The sequence below is a fragment of the Nilaparvata lugens genome, chromosome 11 (assembly GCF_014356525.2).
Source record: "Nilaparvata lugens isolate BPH chromosome 11, ASM1435652v1, whole genome shotgun sequence".
Lineage (NCBI taxonomy): Eukaryota > Metazoa > Arthropoda > Insecta > Hemiptera > Delphacidae > Nilaparvata > Nilaparvata lugens.
In genome coordinates, this window is record NC_052514.1 from 20,266,737 (window position 1) to 20,290,137 (window position 23,401).

General features: G+C 35.1%; 1 protein-coding gene across 5 annotated transcripts in view; it reads left to right on the forward strand.

Moving 5' to 3' along the window:
• Nucleotides 1-798: 798 nt before the first annotated feature.
• The window catches only part of LOC111050235 (protein Wnt-11), a 39,570-nt gene continuing 16,967 nt past the window's right edge, over nt 799-23,401 (forward strand). Inside the window, exons 1-2 of one of the 5 annotated variants that reach the window (XM_039437800.1) lie at nt 799-829; nt 19,847-19,937. In XM_039437800.1, the coding sequence (XP_039293734.1) occupies nt 814-829; nt 19,847-19,937 (107 nt within the window). In that variant the 5' untranslated portion in view covers nt 799-813. Of the gene's footprint in view, nt 830-5,240; nt 5,379-19,069; nt 19,406-19,790; nt 19,938-23,401 lie in introns of those variants that run through there. The other 4 variants (XM_039437802.1, XM_039437801.1, XM_039437804.1 and 1 more) reach the window with 4 other exon arrangements.

The following is a 23,401-nucleotide window of genomic DNA, read 5'->3' on the forward strand; positions in this document are numbered from 1 at the left end:
TAATTATTAAAATATTTACAAAATCAAAATATTAAATTACCAAATTCTTTTGAGACATGAATATTTCCTAAACTTTTTTATGACCAAAGACTTAAAAATAGAAACAAAAAACCATTTTAAACTTATTGAAATTCAAGTATTGAACAAAAAATCAACATAAACATTAACATAACCTCGAAAAAGTTATGGAAATTCTACAAAGTAGTAAAAGATAGCACATGACGAGAAAGCTGCAGGATTAGATTAAAAAAATCTCAGCTCTCCCCTTGAACAACACAGCCTTGTACACACCCGATTTTTTCAAACAGCAGCCAGGGCTCTTCTCGTCGTGCAGTCACAGAATAAGACAGAATAGAAACTTGTAATCAATCGCCTATCTAACCAATGCTTTTTACATGACGCCAATACTAGACACGTCACGTGACCTTGGGAAGTTCTAATCCTGGTCTTCTGATTGGCTCGTGGCAGTGAATGAGATCAATTGATCCGGATCATTAAAGTGATCCGAACCTACCATCAATACTATAACAATGCGGCGATTCCTAACAAGATGGCGGATATTAGCGTCAGGGTACTAGCTAAGTTTCCGTACTGTTTTGTATACTGTGGTGCAGTACTTTTGACATGTGTCGACTTTTCACTACTCACTATTTCAGGTAATATCAGGATACCCACAATGATACGCAACAATAAATTGTTTGCTTGGTTACGTATCTTGCTCAAACTCTAACTTTATTAGAAAATTTCGTCTACAAAGTCAACCTGCTATAACTTTCTGCGATTCTTTTCAATGATCCGCATAATCTTGCGGCCATGGCCATTGCATGTGGTGGGTGAGTAAGGAAGGGCGGCTGGCTGCTTCTTCAATTAATTTATTTTACTACTAGGCTCACGCCGGTTTGAACTCAAATCATGTAATCTTTTAAAGGTCGAACAGACCTAAAATTCTATCTTCTGCCCCAGAATTCTAGATTAATTCAACATCGAGGTCACAATCAAATTTATATATATGAACTTTACAAATTTACTATTTATGCTGTTATTTATTGCGCTTCAATTTATTTTATTTATTAAAAGCAAAACCGGGTTTCATTGAACAAAAACTGGAAAGGGCTCTTTTTTACCTAAAGCAAAATAGGCCCTACTTAAAGCGAAATTTGAAAAATTTGCTGTCCTTTTCTATCATACAACAAAACAGATAAATCAATAATAAGTAGACTGCTTATAAAATGAACATCGGGGCAGGGCTACTTTACTTTCAAAGTAAACTCATGGAGAGAAGCCACAGAATATTTACAGTTTTACAGAATATTTTATTTTTACTTTTGACAGTGACTGTACAAAAGTAAACGCACAATTCTCAGCCACCATTTTTTTTCTTCATTCTATCAAAATAATTGAGTACACAAGTAGTTGATTAAAAATGTATATTTGGAACAATTAAATAATTTTTAGTCATTACCATATGAGAAACACAAATATATACCTGAAATGACATTTTAAAAGTTACTAACATCCTAGACTTCATACATGCTTTATTTATCTCTTTTCTGTATAGGGCTACTTGTAATATAATAAAATAGTTATTTGTGCAACTAGTGCGCAAAGTGACAGTTTGCTGCACCGAAAGAAACGTTTATGCCTGAGCCGTAGGTGAGGGCGGAATGGTTTCTTGAGTTCAGCAGAGGAACTTTGCGCACATATTTCACATTAAGTTTTTCCTACAGTTACCATTGAATATGAAAAGTGGGTAATTATGGGTAAAATTGCCTGAAATGCATCAAATGTTTTTCTGTGTAATTTTATTATTGATAAAACCTTAATTTATTGTCAAATTGAATAAAAATGTTGTCATTGGTTATAATATCTAATACTAATAATTTGCGCTTTGTGCTTCGTTGCTCACTATAGCAGCCACAGCAGTCACTGTTACCAACTTCATTTTGATTTTGCTGCACTGTAGCTCCATATAACCTACTAAGTATTTTGCTTTGCCATGTTGCAAATCTGGAGTGCAGAAAAATTTTTCCCGCACTAGAGCGGAAAAGTGATTCTTTGCGTTCTGTAATCAGTGCAGCAATGGCCACTTTTCAACGTAACTGTAGGAAAAGAAAATAAAAATCTCAGTACCCTTTTTTTGAAATATTTTATCACTACATGTTTCAGACATTTATGCCATTTTCAAGTGATCATATTTCAAAAAAAGGGTACTGAGATTTTTATTTTCTTTTTATTATGCTTTATTTAGTCTACACGTAAAGGTTAGACCTACTCCTACCGGTATGAATAATACTGAAAGGTTATTTTAGAATTATTTCCATTGAAATTACTTATTTTAAAAATAATTTCTATTATTTTTAAAGAAATGGAATAGAATAACAACTACCAAATAACTTAATTTCTGTTGTTTTGAAATTCAGATTGGTATTGGTGTATCACAGCTTTTTAAATTAGCCGCCATTTCAGGTTTGTATGAAAATAATCTGATCTCAGTTATGAAAGCAAATTTTTGAATCAAATTATGAAAATAGCTATTTATGTATTAATAGCGTAATGTGCGACTTTATCGCTCATGCAATCGCGTCGCGTGATAATTTTGCAAGAGCGATAAAGAAGCATCCATTACACGCAAATTACATACAAAATTTTTTCTACAAATGCACAAACCTGTTAAATCACTTATATCTGACAAAGTTCATAATAATTCGTCTACACTGATATCCATCCATCATGGCTGTAGAATCGGTACAATTACCGACTTTTTAGGTTAAGATCTGACCGAGAGTGGTTTGTCTTTGGTGAGCTGCTTATCATCAGCTGATTAGCGAGTGTAAAGAAGCTCTTTGCGCATGCGCAAATGATTTGTGAGCGTAAAGAAAATCTAGCGCATGCACAGATGGTTAGCGAGCGAAAAAGTAGAATCTCCTCAGAAATAAGCTGTTTTATGAGGAGAATTGAGTATGTAAATTCTTTCTTTACGCGCAGTTGTAGAAAAATATATTTTCTTGATTAATTTGACATTGAAAAAATTGATTATTTTATCAAGAAAATGATGATTATTATTAGATCAAATTTAATGGGATGAATTGAGTAACAGCTGTGTACACTCAGTGGCAAAATGGAGAGACTTGGCAACGTTTTTCTCCTATCTTTCTTCACTGCCATTATACAGTGAGTGGACCTCACTATAGCCAGGGGACTGGACCCCTGGACACAGAATAGATACAGAATGGAAACTGTCAATCAAACGCCTATCCAACCAATGCTCTTTTTACATGGCACAAATACGTGAGGTCCATGTTATAATGGCAGAGAAGAAAGATAGGAGAAAAACGTTGCCAAGTCTCTCCATTTTGCCATTGAGTGTACACAGCTGTTACTCAATTCATCCCATTAAACTTGATCTAATAATAATCATAGTTCCCTCCATAAAATAATCAATTTAATGTCAAACCAATCAAGAATATATATGTTTTCATAATTTGATTAAAAAATTTGCTTCCATAACTGAAATCATATTTTATGTTTATACAAACCTGAAATGGGGGCTATTTTAAAAAGCTGTGATACACCAATCTGAATTTCAAAACAACAGAGATTATTATAAGTTATTTGGTAGATATTCTATTCCAATTTCTTTTAAAAATAAGAGAAAGATATGAATCCTATTAAAAATAAGTAATTTCAATGGAAATAGTTCTGAAATAACCTTTCAATATTATTTATACCGGTACGAGTAGGTCTAACCTATAGGTGTAGGCTGACTGAAGCATGGATGAAGTCTAGGATTAGGATGGTTAGTTATTTACTTTTAAAATATCATTTCAGGTATTTTAATTTGTGTTTCTCTTACGGTAATGTCTAAAAAATTTTTAATTGTTCCAAAAATACATTTTAAATCAATTATACGACTTGTTTACTCAAGTATTTTGATAGAATGAAGAAAAAAAATGGCGGCTGATAATTGTTTGTCTACTATTGTACAGTCACTGTCAAAAGTAAAAATAAAATATTCTGGAAAACAGACAACATCGCAAAGCGAGAGAGAGATTGTGCTATCTGTTTTGTTGTATGATAGAAAAGGACAGCAAAAGTATTGTCAATCCTACACTGCCATTATTATGCCGTGGATCTCACTATCGAAAGTTCCAATCCTGGTTTTCTGATTGGCTCGCGGCAGTGAACTAGATCAATTGATCCGGATCAGTAAAGTGATCCGAACCTCTCATTAAATACTATTTCAGTGAGGATAGAGCTGCCTTGCTCATAGCTGAATTTGCATAGCAATGCAAACCACCGGTTGAGGCGAATCCGTAACGGGAACCTACCCTTATATCACGCCTACTGGAATAATTTTATGCTACAGCGGGAGCCTGCTCGACCCCCCCAACTCTCCGGTTGGATACCTCGCCTAAACCGTCTTAAGTCTTTATATTGCAAGCATTACACGAGTTGTCCATATATCTAGTTCTAATGGGAATACAGTATTGAAACATAAATTTATCTCGATGGCTTTCTCATATTTTATCATCATTACCTAAAATTAAGTCATATATGTTTGCATGTTAACCGTGTACAAACCGAAATACTATAATATTTAACAATAATTGTGCAATTATTGCACATACTTCCATTTTATTCTATGAACAATTATGCAAGCGTTCAACTAAAAAATTTTATGGATAGAATTTGTAGTGTATGAAAAGACCTTTCCATTAACATATAATAATACGTACTTGGTGGTCACAGAACAACAATATACCTATGCTTTGAAGAGCAGAAATGATAAAATCATCATTACTTGAAACTATACTATCAATAGTACAATGGATTTGATGAGTTGGCATATTCATTCACAGACACTTTTACCTCTATTATTCAAGATTTATATGTACTGCATACATAATATGTTCTTTCCAATATGAAGTACCTACACCAATAAACTTCTAATACGTTGTTTAAATATCAGTTTGTTTGAAGAATCATCTCATCTCTCAATAGAAGGAGAGCAAGAGGATAATCATAAAAATTGGCTCATTGAGTCCATAGGGAAATATATTCTTCAATAAGTATTAAGAAATATATACGTGACAAAAATCAACAGATCCAAGAACAGAAAATCAGGCAGAAACTGATAAGACTTATTCATTTTAAAGGACAATAAAAATATTGCCAGACTATTTATTCAACTGTATGCAGAATCTATATACCTATAGAGCTATGTGTTTTATTGTGAAGTTTCAATGATGCGTAAAGTATAAAATTAATGTAATAATTTACATGTAAATAAAGCCTGTTAAGAGAAAATCATCAAAATGAGTGTGACCTGGCCAGAATACATCATATTTCGGGAACAGAATGCAACTGGAATATGAAAGGTAACTAAGCTTACATTATATTCTCATGGTTCTGTCCTATAATATTGCAATATTGGTGAAGTGTAGAGCAGTCACAGTGATCCATCACTGACTATTAGTTTCGTTTGAACGCATAATCTGTTGTTCTGTGATCATTAAGTACGTAATTGATTACATATCAATTTGAAGGTATTCCTGTATTCAAGAAGTTTTATTAGTAACATTTTGATGCTTGAAGTTTGCATGATAGCCTATTGAAGAGAATGGAAATCTATGCAAACGTTGAATATCGAACCATTTTAGCTTACACTCTGTTAACTACAAAACAGTTGCAGCTAAAATAAAAATGTATTATAGGGGAAGACATGGAAATGGAATGGGACTGTTAGGGATTATGCAGTGGCGTAACGTACAGCCCCGCTGCTCCCGCGGCGCGGGGGGCCCGGGCTAGGGCCCCAATAATATGTAGGCTAATATAGGTTTTCTGAAAAAATTAGATTACTCGGTCTAGGGGGCCCGGGTTAGGGCCCGAAATGATATTTTATATTGCATACTTAAAAAAGAAAAATTAAATAACCATGGAATTAACTTTTGATAGAAAAGCAGAAGTTTTATTGTGGAAAATGACAGGTTTCATTCATTGTGTAAAGGGTCCCATACATTAGGGAACTTGGATAGGCAAACTTAATCCGGGGAACCAAGTTCGTGTAGGATTTGCCCCACACACTGTAGCGGGGAGAGCGAACAACCGTTCCGTTCGTTACTTCAGTGTCTTTCGGGGTCTAGAGATGAGCGTTTCAAAGTTTGCAGCTGCTGTGGGAAGAAAATATATTGAATATAAATATAGATAGAATATATCGCCCTGGCGGACGAACCGAACAAAGTTTTTAATCCAGATTGAAGACAAAGTGGTCTTTGTTCGGTTCGTCCGCCAGGGCGATATATTCTATACATATATATATATATATATATAGATATATTTATATTAAAAATGTTTGATACTGCTGGTCGTGTTTGGTATGGTGTATGCCTTATTTCTAAATTACTTATATTTTTATTTAAATGCGAAACAATCTTTATCACATATAACTGCCTAAGTGTGGTACCCTTAGCTCTTCAAAAATTTTCCTACTCGGGTATCGCCTTGCTTTACCCAGTGCTGCCCTTATAAGATGCTTTTGCAATGTGAAGACTTTATTAAAATGAGTATCAAATGCACCACCCCATGCCTCAATTGCATATTGAAACAATGAGTGGGCATAAGCGAAATAAATTGATCTCTTTATGTCAAGGTCTTTTAATTGATTAATTTTGTAAAAGTTGTATATAAGAAATTTAAGTTTAGAACACAAATAATTAATATGAGAATCCCATTTCAAATGTCTATCCACCATTATTCCCAAGTATATTATAGACATGACTTTCTCAACTTGTTGGCATGAACAATTTATCCTGATATTTGAACAGAGTGAATCAGTATGCATTTTTAATTTTAATGAATCATCAGGTTGACCCGCTAATGTTGGAGAAAAAGTAATATATTTTGTCTTTTTTAAGTTGACTGTTAAAATATGGTCATCCATCCAATTTTTCATAATTTTTAGGCCATCATTAGCACTTTGATACACCTGTGGCCATGATTCACCCGAAAATACTAATGCTGTATCATCAGCAAAAGAAAACTGGGTACAATTTGGTATAGGCAATTTTAGAGCATCGTTCAAATAGATCAAAAATAATACTGGGGACAGTACTGTACCCTGTGGTAAACCAAAACTAGATAAATGATCTGTTACTGATATTCCACACAATTTTAATGTTTGTCTTCTATCTTGAAGATAGCTAGCTAGAAGATCATTACATATACCCCTAATCCCACATTTCTCTAATTTTTCCAATAAAATGCTGTGAGGGATTGTATCGAATGCCTTTGTCAAATCTAAAAAGACAGCCAATGTTTTTTGTTTAGAATTGAAATTTTCATCTATCAATTTAGTCAGGAGGATGATCGCATCAGTTGTAGACTTCCCATGTTGAAAACCAAATTGATTTTTTTCAAAAAAATTATTACTATTTAGGAAGTTTAAAACTCTTTTTTTAATAATCTTCTCGATAATTTTAGAGAAGCTATTTAAAATACTAATGGGACGATAATTTTCTGGTTGCGATTTATCCCCTGACTTGTGTAATGCAATTATTTTTGCAGACTTGAACGCCCTTGGAAAATAACCCTCTGAAAAACATCTATTTATGATATGTTCCAGTGGACAAACAATATATTTACTCATTAATTTAACACAATGTGTCCTGATATTATCTACACCTGGAGAAGCGTTATTCTTCAATTGACCAATTACTTCTAAAATTTCATTAATACTAGTTGGGTTAGGAACATGCTATCTGTTGGGGGTGCATTTAATGATTGAGGTATTTCAATATGCTTTACAGAATCCAGCAATTTCTTAGCATGCTCAATTCCCACATTTACAAAATATTTATTCAAAATTCCAGGATCAATTTTAGGTTCGTGATATTCTTTCTCCTTTCCCAACAATTCAGAAATGCACTCCCATTTTTTCTTGGAATTGTTTCTATATTCAATAAATTTATTGTTGTAGTAATCATTCTTTGATTTTCTTATTAAAGAGTTCAATACATTTCTATAATTTATGTAGTCTTGTTTAAGGCTTGCATTGAAGGGCTGCTTGCCTAATTTGATATGCATCCTATCTCTTTTACGAATGACTGATATTTTCATATGATATTTATGAATTTTACGCTATGCTGAAAGTGATATTTTCGAGCTCAAAATTTAAGTGATTTTATTCTATATTTTGTGAATATTTGAAGTTTGGTTTTTGTTGTAACGGAAGTTTCATTATCAATTTATCTAAATTTGAAATTCTTTGTTTTATTCTGGTTCATAGTTTCAGATTGAAGATTTGGTGTTGAAATTGAAGTGAACCTACATAATATTTCGACGATTTGTGACAAAATCAGGAAATTGAAGAAGTTTTGGGCTATAGCCTGTTTTTTCTTTTCCGACTTTTGTATTATTCGCTCTATCTAATAAATAAATAAATATTTATATCACCCGTTACAATGACAGATACCTCATTTCCAATACTTTGCAAATAGGAATCCAAACTTAGCAAGAAGGCATTTACTTCTAAAGAAGGAGACCTGTAAAGTGCGATCATCTCATATGATGAATTTTTTAATTTAAATTTAATTATAATTGAATTTACGTTATCTATTTTTATATTAACTTCTTGAAAATCAATATCCTTGCTTACAAATATACATAATCCATCACTCCTCGTGAACCTATTATTTCTATTTACAACAGAGTACCCCCCCTCTATATTAAAAACAAATTCTGAGTCATTACTAATCCATGTTTCAGATAATATTATAATTTCAAATTAGTTTTACAATGGCTTATGTAATAAATGAATTCATCGAAATTTTTCTTGATGGACCTAATATTCATGTGAATGACATTTACATCATAAGAGTTAGCAATTTTATAATTTAAAAAATCTTCTACAACTAATATTTCATAATTATCATAAACAATTTGAATTTCAAAGTTCTCAAACGGCATAAAAATATACAAAAGAAATTAATTGGGTCCTGATCCTGAGTCTACAGAGAGTTTAAGTCCTCCTTGCGATGTATCACAATTGCCGCCTGGTTAGTATCTTTGCGAACAAATATCTTCCCCTCTCTCGACCACACGAACTTGTACCCCTTTTCAGAGGCGACCTCTCGTACCTGTTTGAGTTGTTCAAGGATTTGAGGAGGCAAGTGTTGGTGAGCCAATACATTGCCATCAGGGAGGGACTTATTTATAGATTTTGTCGCTATACCGTAACTAGTTTTGTCCATGGATGACATTTTTCTGAATTCAGCTAACCAAGTCTCTTTGTCCTGCCTTCGTACAAATTTCACAACTATCGGTTTGATGCTATTCTTGCCTTTAATTCTAGTAGGAAGTCTGTGTGCCGTACTTAAGTCTTTTGATGATAGTGGGCTACTAATTGCAGTTGATACACTGTTGAAAATTTCGTAAACCGACTCATTAGCTGTTTCTAGAATTCCAGTAATAATCAAATTGTCCCTACGTGTATATTCATGAATTGAGTCCAATTGTGATTTTAATTTATTATTGTCACATTTCAATGTAGTATTTTCCTTTTTGAGTTCCTCAACCTTATTTTTAAAAGTAGAAAGTTCACTCTTAAAATTATCAAACTCGTTAGAAATGAATTCAATTGATTCCTTTATTGCACTGAACTCTTGCTTGATTGGCGATAGCTCCGCTTGAATCATTTCTCTGACAATTCGACCAATAGCTTCAAGGTCAGCTTTAGTCAGTGATAGCGAAAGTGAAGCACTGCTACTCTTACCGTCCGAATCCAACTGAGATTGCTTATCAGTGGTTGATAAGCCAGCCACCGTTGATGAGCATGTACCGGTGTTGACTAATTTACACTTTAAACAACACCATTTCGATTTTGTTTCGGCCGACATTTTTCGAAAATTTGAATCTTTTATATTTTGACACACGAAATGATGCTCAATCCTACAACGAGAGCACAATAACACATCGCGATCAGGCACTTCACATTTACATTCACTGCAAATCATTTTACTTTCGGTTATGAATGAAAGATAAGAACTGAGATAAGGGAGCTACAAAAACACAACCTGTTACTTCGACTGCTCCAACTGAACTGAAATTATATATATATATTATATTCAATATATGTTCTTCCCACAGCAGCTGCAAACTTTGAAACGCTCATCTCTAGACCCCGAAAGACACTGAAGTAACGAACGGAATGATTGTTCGCTCTCCCCGCTAGAGTGTATGGGGCAAATCCTACACGAACTTGGTTCCCCGAACCAATTCGTCACGAATTTGGTTTGCGGCGCCAATTTTCCACATACACTGGGGAACTTGGTTCGCAAGAACCAAGTTTGCCGATCCAAGTTCCCTAATGTATGGGGCCCTTAAGAAGAAATATGCAATAGAGCAATGTTATCAGTCTGGTTTATAGAAAGCAATGATTGCAGAACTTGGAGGCTTGTAGGAGACATCAAATCAAAGGTCTTTATAAATTATTATCTTTATTATTTTAATAATTATTCATGAATCTTAAGACTAGATACTACTTACTAACTCTAGTTCTAGCTCTAAAGGTTGGATTCTATATTTGTAGCTTGAAACATAATTCTTGACTTGAATTGTAGAATTCAATCGTGAACAAGTTTTTTTTTCAACTAAGCTATGTAATTAACCCATGAAAGATGTACGTTCACATTAGAGTTCAATGCTTGGGATTAAGGGAGAAGGGGGCTGGAGAAAGGTGGTACGATTTTAGAAGAGGGGCCCGGAAATTTTTTTTGCGGGGGGGCCCGGTTTGGAAACGTTACGCCACTGGGATTATGTAAGGAATACATGGAAATTAATTTTGCGATATTCTTATTAGAACTAAAGATATGGACGTTTTCCATAACGCTTGCCATATAACGCCTTAAGACGGTTATGGTGAGGCAAGAATGGTATATACACTACACACTATCATTGATGGTGAGGTACCCAACCAGAGAGTTGGTGGGTCGAGCACGCTCCACTCTACGGGAAGGCGGCTCTATTACATTCTATACTCTCTGATTACAATGCGGGTGTTTGCGTTTTCACGCCTTTGTGGGTGATCCGTTTCTTCTTCTGTTTGTTGGGTTTGCATGGGTTGGGGGGAGGGTACGTCACTTATCGGGTGGCGGGAAGGGGTTTCTTGGATCTAGGGGGTGGCATAGGGATAGGGGGGAGAAATGTAGGTCCTTTTAAAGTGGGGGGGGGATGTAGTGTCATTATTATTAAAAATGTAAACAAGCTTAATCGATCTATTCAAGTACTGCAAAATATATACAGAGTGGGTGAAAAGTCCGAGAACGGCTTAATATCTACACAAAGGTAATTTGATAATGAGTGTGATTGGGGATCCTACTCAAACTGAAAATACTACTTTACTATGACTTCAAAAATCTGGTCCGCCATCTTGGATCCGCCATATTGAATTCAACTTTATTTTTTAAATAGGAAGGTGGTCATACGATGCATGATTTCGATACGAAATTTCAAGTGAAAATGATTGGTGAAAACCGCACATCGATATCTCAAACCGTTCAGAAGATATTCATACAATTAATCAATCTCATACATATCAGAAATGAAATACATATTCAAGTGGTATTGATTAATAATGTGCATATCTTCTGAACGGTTTGAGATATCGATATGCGGTTTTTGCCATTAATTTTTTCTTGAAATTTTGTGTCAAAATCATGTATCGCATGACCACCTTCCTATTAAAAAAGATGAAGTTGCATTCAATATGGCTGAACCAAGATGGTGGGCCATATTTTTGAAGTCATAGTAAAGTAGTATTTTCAATTTGAGTAGGATCCTCGATCACATCCACCATCAAACTACCTTTGTGTATGAGCTATTAAGCCGTTCTCGGACTTTTCACCCACCCTGTTTATGCCTATTCCTACCATGGAACCCACTATGCCGTCACCGTCAGGCGCCGTCCGGCACCGACCGTCACCGTCAGTCGCCGCCTTCACCGTCATTTTTCCGGCGATAACCCACTTGCCCGTCTGGTTAGCTCCGTCAGAAACCGGAGCTAACCAGAAGAAATGCATCAGTTGCGATGGAAAGTTCATCAGACGAGGAATTGCTAGTAATAGCCGCAGCATGTGCTGACTTTTAAGACAACTGCTAACTTTTCCCGAGTCCCTAGGATCAAGACCTTTAATTTGAGCCCTTTCCCATCATCGTGTGATTTGTCAAACGGCCAAAACTTTGATTTCATAATTTCGCTTACAGAATAATATTTGTAAATAACTTACCTGACATGGTATCAAACTTTTCTGAGATTTCCTGCCAAGCATTATCTTTCTTCCTGTTGTCGTGATAACTATTATCACTAGTATTATACAGGAAGGGATACTCCCTAATAGCCTCTATCAACATTTCGTCCGTACTCATTGCTCACAGAACAAAGGCGCACTACAACAAATTACTGGCGATGTGACTTCACTGATATAGTGAAGTCCACGTTATAATGGTAGTGGAAAAGGATAGGAGAACAGCGTTGCTGATTCTCTGCCTTGCCAGATTATATTTCTACATTGTTAAATAACGATCTGGTAGCTTTGCGGAGCTAGAAAAGTATAGCGCTATCTGCTTTGTCAAATGATGGACAAGGATAGCAAGTCCAATGTTGATCAAATACTGACATTATAACGTGGACCGCACTGTAGTTGAATGTCGACTGGAAAAATGATAAAAAAACGGACCGACCGGCTATCCGGCAAGATTGTCCCAAACAGCAATGGTGGCCGACGGTGACTGACGGACACGGTCGTGGCCGGTGACGGACGGGTATAGTGGGTTGCCGTTCGTTTAAAACGATGCAAAGCAATGTTGCCGGTACGCAACGGTGACGGTCGGTGCCGGACGGCGCCTGACGGTGACGAAAGTGTATTCTTATTTTTATGCTGTACCACGGTAATCGCTTGTATAACTTATGAAATAAACAACTTTTGAATTGAATTGAACTTCCTAACAAGGTGGCGGAGTTTTGTGCCAGGGTACTAGCCAAGTTTCCATACTGTATGTATACTGTGTCCTGGATCCTCAGTTAAGTTAAATCGGCCAGAACCAGAAATGAGGAGAACAAGAAAGTAGGCTTACTTCGCTTACCTGCATTTTCCATTATCTGAACTTGCTACCTTCCTTCAAAAATGGAGTCAATAATAGGCCTAAAGATTTTAAGACTCAAAAAAGCTGATAAAACGCAGAAAAGCGCAGCTTTTGGAAAAAAATAAATAGATAAATTTGGAAATAAATAAATTTAAAGACAAAAAGTAGCTAAGAACCTTTCTCAAGTTCAGTGAGTATTCAGTGCAGCTTCTAACCAGTCATGCGTCCCTGGTATCAAGGTGGTACAATATTGGCTCTCGCCGGTTGCAGAGTCATTAAATAAAATAAAATCTACTTTTAGCAGGGGGTGGGTACTTGAAAAAAAAACGTAACGTACCTGACAATTTGGATGTAAATGAAAAATGTAATTTTAATTAATTGAACGAGCTGAATGAAATATTTTACACAACACATTTAATTTAAAAATTCAATATGAACTCGATTCCATTCACGTCTACTTGTGAATTTGTGATAGCAGTTTATATAAATGTTGACAAATTTGCTATTACAAATTTTTTGTCATATGACAAAGATGGCCATGCCTCTACATGAGTCAATGTTTGTTTCCTAACCAAAGAAACAAGCTTATGTCATTCAAATAATTTGAAGAAAATAATAACAGAATAGATTGTGTTCCTCCATTGTCTCGGCTTTTGATGAATTTTGAAATCATGGATACGTGGAATTCAGCCTTGGCTTTGACCCGGTTAACAACGGGATATATTTCTATAGATTGCCAAAGCAAAACCCCACCACAAACAACATCATAAACTTTCCAATAATAAGCGCATCTTGTCTCTTGCATCCTGACATGGTCTGTTGTCATGAGAACAGAGATAGATATATATGACTGGTTATTATGTATGTATATGCTGAGTGAGAACGGTGATACAAGCGAGTGATGACGTCACTCGTGCATCACGTTCACTTTTACGTACATAATAAGCAGTCTTGCCAGTGGAGCGCAATTCGTAGATTCCCAAAGAGACGACAGACAAGACAGACACGCAACGAAAGAGGTGAACCGAAGACACAACCCTTTTTTTGGACTCATCTTGTAGAGCAACTATGGCGTTTCAATAACAGGGCAGCAGAACAGCCAAGGAGGCCGCTCTTGAGTTCAACAATTCTGTTGGAGCCGATGAGAGAGAGAGACGGAATGAGAAGGTAGCCATGGCGAGAGGGGCTCTGACTGAGGCGCGAAGTTGCCGAAACGCTTGCTTCACTGATCGCCGATCACAGAATCGGACGACGCGTTTACCGCGAGGAACCAAAACGCCCTCAGTTGCGACTCGCTGACGATCAAATAGCATTGCAGAGTCCACAGGCGTAACCGTCGCCGACCGTAGATGCTACTAATTCGACGGTCGATCTACCAGGCTGACATAACCCGTCCGAAAGTGCCTGCCAACGAGTCCATGACAGGAGAGAAAATATGATACAAAAGATATTCTGTATCATCGATTGCGTTGCAATGTGCAACAAGATGGCTCGATCTTCTGAGTAGTGAGGGCGTGCACCTTTCATCACTTATGTCTCCCTGGTACGGAATGCTCTCTTGTCAGACAGCTTTTCGGGTTCACAGGTGTCACAGAACCCCCCCCCCCGGCTGACTGCCTTGTTGTTTGCCTTGCTTCCTTGCTGCTTCCGTTCTTTTTCCTCTTTCTCTCTCATCACAAAATTAGTTTAGTCACAAAAATTAGTTTCATCACAAAATATATATATATATAGTTGACAAAGCAAAACCCACCCCACCACAAGCGCATAAGCGCATCTCTCTCTTGCATCCTGACATGGTCTGTTGTCATGAGAACAGAATATGACTACTTTAGAATATGAATTAATAGAATTAATTATATATACTTAATTACAGAATATGATGGTATACTTTTTTATTAAAATTAAACTTTTTATTTTATCACAACTCTCCAATATCTATTATTCTTATTCTTATTCTTATTCTTATTCTTATTATTCTTATTATTACTCTATTACTACTACTATATTATTACTATACTAGCAGGTACCCGTGCTTCGCAAGGGTCAATTTTAAAACTTGGCGTAATGAAATCCAGAAGAATTGAAAATAGGCCTATAAGAATCCTCGGTTGATTAAGAATTTATAAGCAGCATTCAGTTCAGTTCAGTAGTTCAGACGTGATGATGCGTCAAACATAATTCCCCTATCCTATATGTATATGTGTATATGTGTTTAAGCCAGTCCTTTCCACTATTATAGAATAGAAGATGGAAAGAAAGATAGATGGATAATATCATCCATTTATCTATTATCTTCTATACTATAACAAAGGAAATGAATGAGAATAAATTTTGAAAGGTTTGAGATATTGATGTGCGGTTTTCACCATATCTTTTCTCTGGAAATCCTGTATAGGAATCATGTATCATATGACCACCTTTCAATTAAAACATAATTGATTAAATGTGTCAAACATAATTTTCCCATACTACTTTACACCTGTATACGTGTATAATTCAGTTCTTTAATATAATAAAAAATGAAATTTGGGCTTCCAGGTGCACGAGATGTTCAAAATTATGTTCAAAATTAGGAGAATCATTCCCGTTTTTCCGGTATGCAATCCACAAGTTGACATGTTTTGATGCGAACAAACGAACACACGAACAAACACAACCCTACTCTCCCTTATTATATAGATTACTTGAATTGAAACATCAAATTAAAATTATTATCCATCAGAAGACATTGGCTATAAGTTCATCATAATCAGCCCGAGTTTTTTTCATACGGACAAAGAGGACTCAAAAGTTCATAAAAAGGACTATCATAAGGCGAAGAAGAGCAAAAACTCTTCTTTCAAAAATGTGTTGTTAGAAAAATTATTTAAAACTAGCCTCAAATGCTCAGATATCTCAGAATCTATGAGAGATGTGCAAAACTGTCAAATAGTCCAGGCAATGATCAGCAAAGGACCTATGCTTTTTATGAATGATCAAAAAAGGCTATGAAGGGAAAAGTTTAGAAGACAATGTTTGCAAGGCTAGTAAGGAGGTAAACATATAAAAAGTTCCGACCCCTACCCACTATTGTTGAGGGGTGGGGTGGAACAAATGGGCCATTTTTTGGTTTCTCAACTTGTCATGTCAACTCGAAAAAAAATTATGCATCTCATGGACATGACTATTGTAAATGATGCTTACATAATTTACTACAATCTCTCAACTTTTCTATATCTTCTATAGTTTTCGAGATACCTGCTCTTGAAAGTGTGACATTTTTGAAAGAAAAACACGTTTTCCTATTTTCGGTATAACTTTTTGAAAATCGATGGGAGAAATCCATGCTGATAATGATCTATAAAGAGCGATAAATTCTCTTAAATTTGATTTATCATAATATCACAATTATTTTACGCATTTCCCTGTTGCATCAGATTAGTGTTGTGGTTCAAATTTTCAGTTTTGCAACAATAGACCAGTCAACAAAGGAATGTTTTGAACACAAGTTTGACTTTGCAGATTTGTTGGGAATATTTAGGAGGAGGACATATCAAAATTCTACATCCATACCCCTTGTGAAGCTAGTGGTTTAAAAGTCGCATTGTAAATGTTTTTTTTTGCTTACACATTTTTTATATCTTGGGGAACAATGCGTTCCTGATTTAATAATTTATGTGATATTTTATATCGTTTGCTGTAATAATATACTCATCTTTCAATATTGATTGGGTACCTCTTTGAAATTGCCGTGCTACCAATTTCTCCTAAATAGGTTGGATAGCATTTCACACCTATTAACCTAAAGGAAGTTATCGGCTCCAAAATGGAAGATTTTTGATAAACTATGAATGGATCTATTGCTTATGAATGAGAAATCCAGTTTTCAGAGCAAACCAACTTATAATCTTCAGAAGAATTTTGGCAATATACAACACAAATCCACAAAACAACACCTTACACACTTAAGCATCTAACATCATTACAAGCTAAATACTTATCCATTTATATAGTTGAAAAACAATGGCTAAAGGCTTGTAGACACACAAAACAATTTTATACAAAATTAGAACACCATAAAACTGTTCAAAACTCAATTTAAAACATAAAAAATTCAATTAAACAGAAAAATATTCAGAGAACACAAAATTAGAACACATAGCCAGCCACCATTTTTTTAGAGAGAAGACCTAACAAGTACAGAGTAAAGCCCCACCTCAAAACCAGTGTCGACGTCGTGAACACGTCACCAATATTAAATTATAAATTACAAGTTTAGAATTTACATTTTACATTTGTTCTCAATAAAACTTTATTTCGAAACTGTTATTTTAAATTTATATATCCTCTATATTTATAATGATCTATTTATCTGTTAATTCTGTCAACTCAGTTTCGGTGATACCATGTAATGTGCAACACAATTATTTACGATAAATTCTCAGTTAAAAAGTTGTCCGCATATCGATTACTCTGATATTTACTATCAAGTTTTATAGATCTCGAATTGAAGATTCGATTTTAATCGAGAAAAAATGTAATATTACAAAATGGAGAAATTATATATAAGTAAGTAATTTCTCCAATATAATTAATGATATAAGTGACGCAGAAATTAATATAATTATATGTAAAAATACCATGTCAAATACCATGGTTTTTGACATTATAGATAAGGAACGAATAGAATATTTAATACACAGTTCAACCCTGAGATCTCAGTAACCACTGAACCAATCTTCAAGTTTAATAAGTCAAATGAAAGGGGATGATGAGTAAGTTTGAAGACATTCATTAAAACTTATATTTTTTCTAAGATCATGCGTAGACTGATCAAGATATAATAAGGAAAAGAAGAATTGGCAGAAGAAAAATAAGAAGAAGAAAGCTGAAAAAGGGGACAAGAGAGAAAATGAAGAAGTGAAAGAAGAAAAAGAAGATGAAGAAGAAGTGGAAAAAGAAAAAGAAGAAGAAGAGGAAAAAGGTGCGGAAGGAGAAAAAGAAGATGAAGAAGAAGAAAAAGAAGATGATGATGAAGGAAAAGAAGAAGAAAAAGAAGAGAAAAAAGAGTTTAATAAAGTCGCACATTCGTGCGACCCAGGATAACCTAGTACTATAATAAAGGAAAGAGCTGGCTTATACCACTACCTCCGTAAACTGTAAACCGTAAACTGTAAACCGTAAACTGTTTACGGAGGTAGTGCTTATTCATACGTGCGGGATAGGAAACTTATGTTTGACGCATCATCACGTCTGAACTACTGGACTGATTAACCTGAACTGTTGCATTATAGATTCTTAATTAACCGAGGATGGTTAAAGGCCTATTTTCAATTCTACAAGATTTCATTAAGTCAAGTTTGAAAATAGACCCTTGTCCCTAGACTCTAGCACGGGTTTCCTGCTAGTAATAAATAAATCAATAAATGAATAAATAAATAAATGTAGTTTGATCAGATAAATAAATAAAGATGTCTGGAACGAGCGAACGAGAAAATAATATTTTCAATTATTTAAAAATCTCTACCCTCTTTAGAGGGTATTCATGAACCTCATTGATATTAATTTCACCGATAATTTCTCACAGATCGATATTTCAATACATTTGTTTCATAGAAAATACTTTACAAATAGATTGGATCCTATCAGAGAAAACAAAAATAATAACTACAACAGAGTTACAAAAACAATGTTCTGAATATCGCTTGATCCCCTCTCGAGTGGGAAAAATGTTTTTTTGGTGTTGGCACCCTACAAATTGATGGTCTGCGTGACTCAATCAAAGTCGAAACGGTGGTAGAAGCAGACCAAACCCCTAATAAACAACAAACTGATGTGATGATGGGCAAAAAACAAAAAGCAAAACGCAAGAATTAGAGGCACCGACCACGGTGATGATGAGAAGACGTACGAAAAAAGAGAACCTGTTGCTCAGAGTAGAATAGTCTCAGAGCCACTACTTTCATTGGATCTCCGCTGTTACCAGTGATCGCGCGCGGTTGTAGGTCCATATCTTCGACTTGTACAAGTCACTGTTTTCCCCGACTTGTACAAGTTGTTTTGACCGTCGTGAAGTGTTCGCAGTTTCAAAAATTATAACCATTATTGTCACTTCTAGCATCTATATTGAAACATCCATGTAGCACTGGAAACGTCATTCAAGTTATTGAAATTCTTGTGTTTTGTGTTGATGAACAAGTGCTTGAATATGTGGTGTGTCAGTGAAATCATCAGTTGAGAAAATTCTAACAAAGTCGGATGAAAATTAGCTGTGATGACAAATAGCTAGGTTCAGATTCCATTGAATTTATAACAAAAACAATTTAAAGTTCATTCAAATTTATAGAATCCATTCAGATTGATTATCAAACTTTGGTAGTCTAAGGTTGATGAAAAACTAGCAAAATTATTTTCAATCCCATACACAGGCTCCAAAAATAGTTTAGGATCTAGTCTTCGATTTTGTAATAAATTATCTATTTTTCAAGCGCATAAAGGATTATCATGATATTACTTAGAGTTTGTTTTATAATTTTATCTATTATTTGTTGAGAGTCCTTCTTGGAAAGGGGTTTGCTTATTCAATTTTCCAGTCAGTATTATAGAGAAATTAATGTTTATTCATCTTCAAATATGCTTAAAGTTTTTGAAAGTTGTTTATATTTTTGTGATAGTATAGTTTTATCTAATTGCGTCTAATAATAATTATTATTATTTATTTATTGGATAGTTCGCAATGGCAATAGACTCACGATGAAAGTGTATATCTTGCTCATCGTAATTTTCGGCCTTATGTCAAATGTCATCGCTATCAAATGGTTGTAAGTACTCATAAATATGATTATTCGTCATTTATTGTACAAAGAATATCCAATAAACTCATTTATCGGTTTATGGATAGGCCCATGTAGGCCTATGTTTGTGAATACAGAGCTTATACAAGTTTGGTTGCTCGTAGCTTGGTTGTTTTTCTATTTAGACTATAATGAGCTTGGTTGCTTGTAGCATGTTTGCTTTTCTATTTAGACTAAAGCTAATTTCAGTTCGAATCCATATCCGAATATGAGTTCTAATCCAATGCAATTTGAAGATATTTGAAGTGGCATGTGAATAATTCTGTAGAGTTCAGACAAAAATTAAGAAAAATTGCGCTTCACCTCTTTGCTTTGTCAGCCGACTTGGTCTTATTCGACCTACATCCAAGATCAGGAAATCGTTCGAGGCCGAATAGAATCTAAAACGGTTAAAAAGGTCTGCTTCAGAAATTAATCAATAATGAAAATTTATATTTATAATGAAATATTACAATCAAAATATTGCTTATTCTACCTTCTCTCAAATATTGTGTTTTGATTTCATTGATTGATTTATTGTACAAGAATTCTACTCTAAAATTAGGTATTGAATAAATCAGAATAAGGATTTAAGTAGTAGTTGAATATATTTTCACATGCACACTTTTTTGTTCAGAGTGGAAAACTTTTTTTCATGCCTAAAATGAGATGAGATACGAAGGGAGATCATACTCTGATTGTAATCAATGATGCAATACTTTTATATGGTTGAAATTTTACAGGACCGTATTATTAACATCTATTTATGTAGTAGTTTTTATTGCAGTAGAATCTATTGGCTCTTCTGTTATTTTGTTTCTAAAGTTTCAAGTGGAATATAAAGCTTTAAAAAAATTGAAAATTATATGTATTAATAGCATTTGTTCAATAATCATTTGTCAACACTAGACTTCAAAATATGACGTGTTAAGAAAATTCAATACGTATATTATATTATTATTCACTTAATAATTTTATGAAAGTCAATGAAAATCCTCAGAATTCCAATCAGCTTAACCGGCTGTAGGTGTGCTCGAGGATACTCAAATACGTTCCATTTCAATCTCATAAGCATAAATTCAATTTAAATCTACCAGCTATAATCGATCGAATTAAAGTAAAAAGTTGATACACATTGCGATAACCATTTTTCATCAAAATAATGGCTAACATGCCCTTTTATAGCATTGATAGGTTGTAGTTATCCACAATAATAACATATTTATTAGTGACGGAAATCCAGATTCCCAAGTTTTCAGATCAGATAACTGCGTTCTATTGTAATTTATGACTTCATAATAGCTTTAATCGAACATCTGAACTGCAAAACTTCGCTATAGTAGGCCTACTTAAACAGATCATGTCAATGATAATCCAATAATGAGCTAAGGTAAGCCTGAATCAAGTTCTCTGAGTTGAGAGTTTTTAAGTTTCAGTCACTAAATTCCACTGAGCTTACACCAACCAAGCTGTAATTATGAACCTTTTACGAGGTAAATTAATACACAAACAAGAAAGCCTATAAATTGATAGTGAAAGAGAGATTTCTTCAGATGATTGCCTGGGAGGACTCTTCTATTTTCAGAGGAGCCTATAATTATGATAATTAAGGAATGGGGCAGGTGAAGAGTTGAAAGAGTCCACGAAGAGATTTTTTACGTCGAACATTCTTATTGATGTTACACGAGTGTTCAAGTGCGTGGGAGGGCAGATGGGAGGGGGGGGGAGTGTGTGAGAAAAGCAGGCTTCACTTTACAGACTTAACCAATATCACTTAGATTAGGTTGCAGGTTATCAGCTTGAAAAACCGTCTGTTGAAAACTAGCTCAGGGAAGGTTTACCATACATATTATTCTATCAACACACTTTTTCAACCCATTAACAGAACATTGTCTGATGTACATAAATCAATGTACACTCAATGTATCCTATTTCCATATATCACTGTATTGAAAGGAAAGGTAATAGAGCTCCTCTGTCCCCTTACTCTCTTTCACTTTTTTGGTTAGGGTAAACCTCTAAAGAGAAATAGGAAAATGTGGTACATTAGTGTAAAATATTGTCCACATGAAGTGGGGAATTACCATAAATACGTTCATTATATTTCTTATATTCTGTTTTCTTTAGCTGCTAACAAACAGATTGTAAGAACCAAGCCACAAGAAGCGTTTTTGTACTGGCGGTGGACGAGTTAGCAGGGCGTTCGGGAATCAGAAGCTAACAATCAGCCACTCGGAGAGCTTCCTGCCCCGCTGACTCATCCGCCGCCAGTGCAAAAACGCCTGAAAAAGCGCTTCATGTGGCTTGGCCCTAACTGAATGATAGTGACGCAACGGTAACTGGAGCTACTCTCTCGCTTGTCGCGTTGCTATCACTTCGTTATGAATGAAACTATTCAAATTTGTATGTTTTAAGCACTAACTAGCGTATCATGGATTCTCTCAATTGGGGTTCCAATACAGAGGGTTGTCCCCCTCTTGGTCCCCACCCTCACAGCCAGACGTACCTCCCACCCTCATCACCCTTCACATTTTATGATACCCACAAGTGTCAGGCGTCATATCAAAAACACCTTTTCACCCCCTCCTCATAAATTTATTAAAAATATTGATTGATAGACTTATATAATCCTGTCGTGAGCACAACAATTGAAAATCGAATATAAGTACCAGTATACTGTATACCAGTCTATTCGTAGGTATACCTGTGAGAGAATATTTGTATATCGATAAACGTGTAATATCTATTTTCACAGTGTACAATATATTTCACGTTATATATTTTCACGTTACAATTCACGATGAATTCCAAATCCAACTCCACATTACCAATATAAATATACTAGCCGTCAGGCTCGCTTCGCTCGCCCCTTGGCGGAGCCCCCTGAACCCCTGACTGGATCGTCCAAGAATAAGATCAGTAGGCTCGCTTCGCTCGTCTGCATTCTTCATTTGAGCATTTTTATCATATGTTAAGACGATCCAGTCGGGGGTCCAGACTAAACGTCTGGCTAAACGGATATGGCGAGCGAAGCGAGCCTGATGGCTAGCTCTAATTGAGGTAGCAGTGCCCAATCAATTTTTCCGCGACAAATTCATTTCAATCTTCAACTTGGTGCCAACCTAACAAAGTCAACTTAACCTAATGCCAACCTGACAAAATTATTAATTTAGTTACCAGTTAACAACTGTTTCGAAGAGGTACTCTCTCTAGATTATAGTTCTATATTAACATATGGTATGGACATTTTTCATGAATCAATAGGCAATCTACAGCTCGAAATCGAAATGGGTACAGTAGATGAAAAGCTAGAGGAAATTCTGAAAAAGCTAGGGAAGCGTGACATTCTTGAAAACAAGGTGGATGCTATAAATGGAGCTCTCGGGAAGGAAATAGAAAGCATAAAAACGGAAATACAAGCTATTAAACAGAATTGTTTGACAACTGATAGG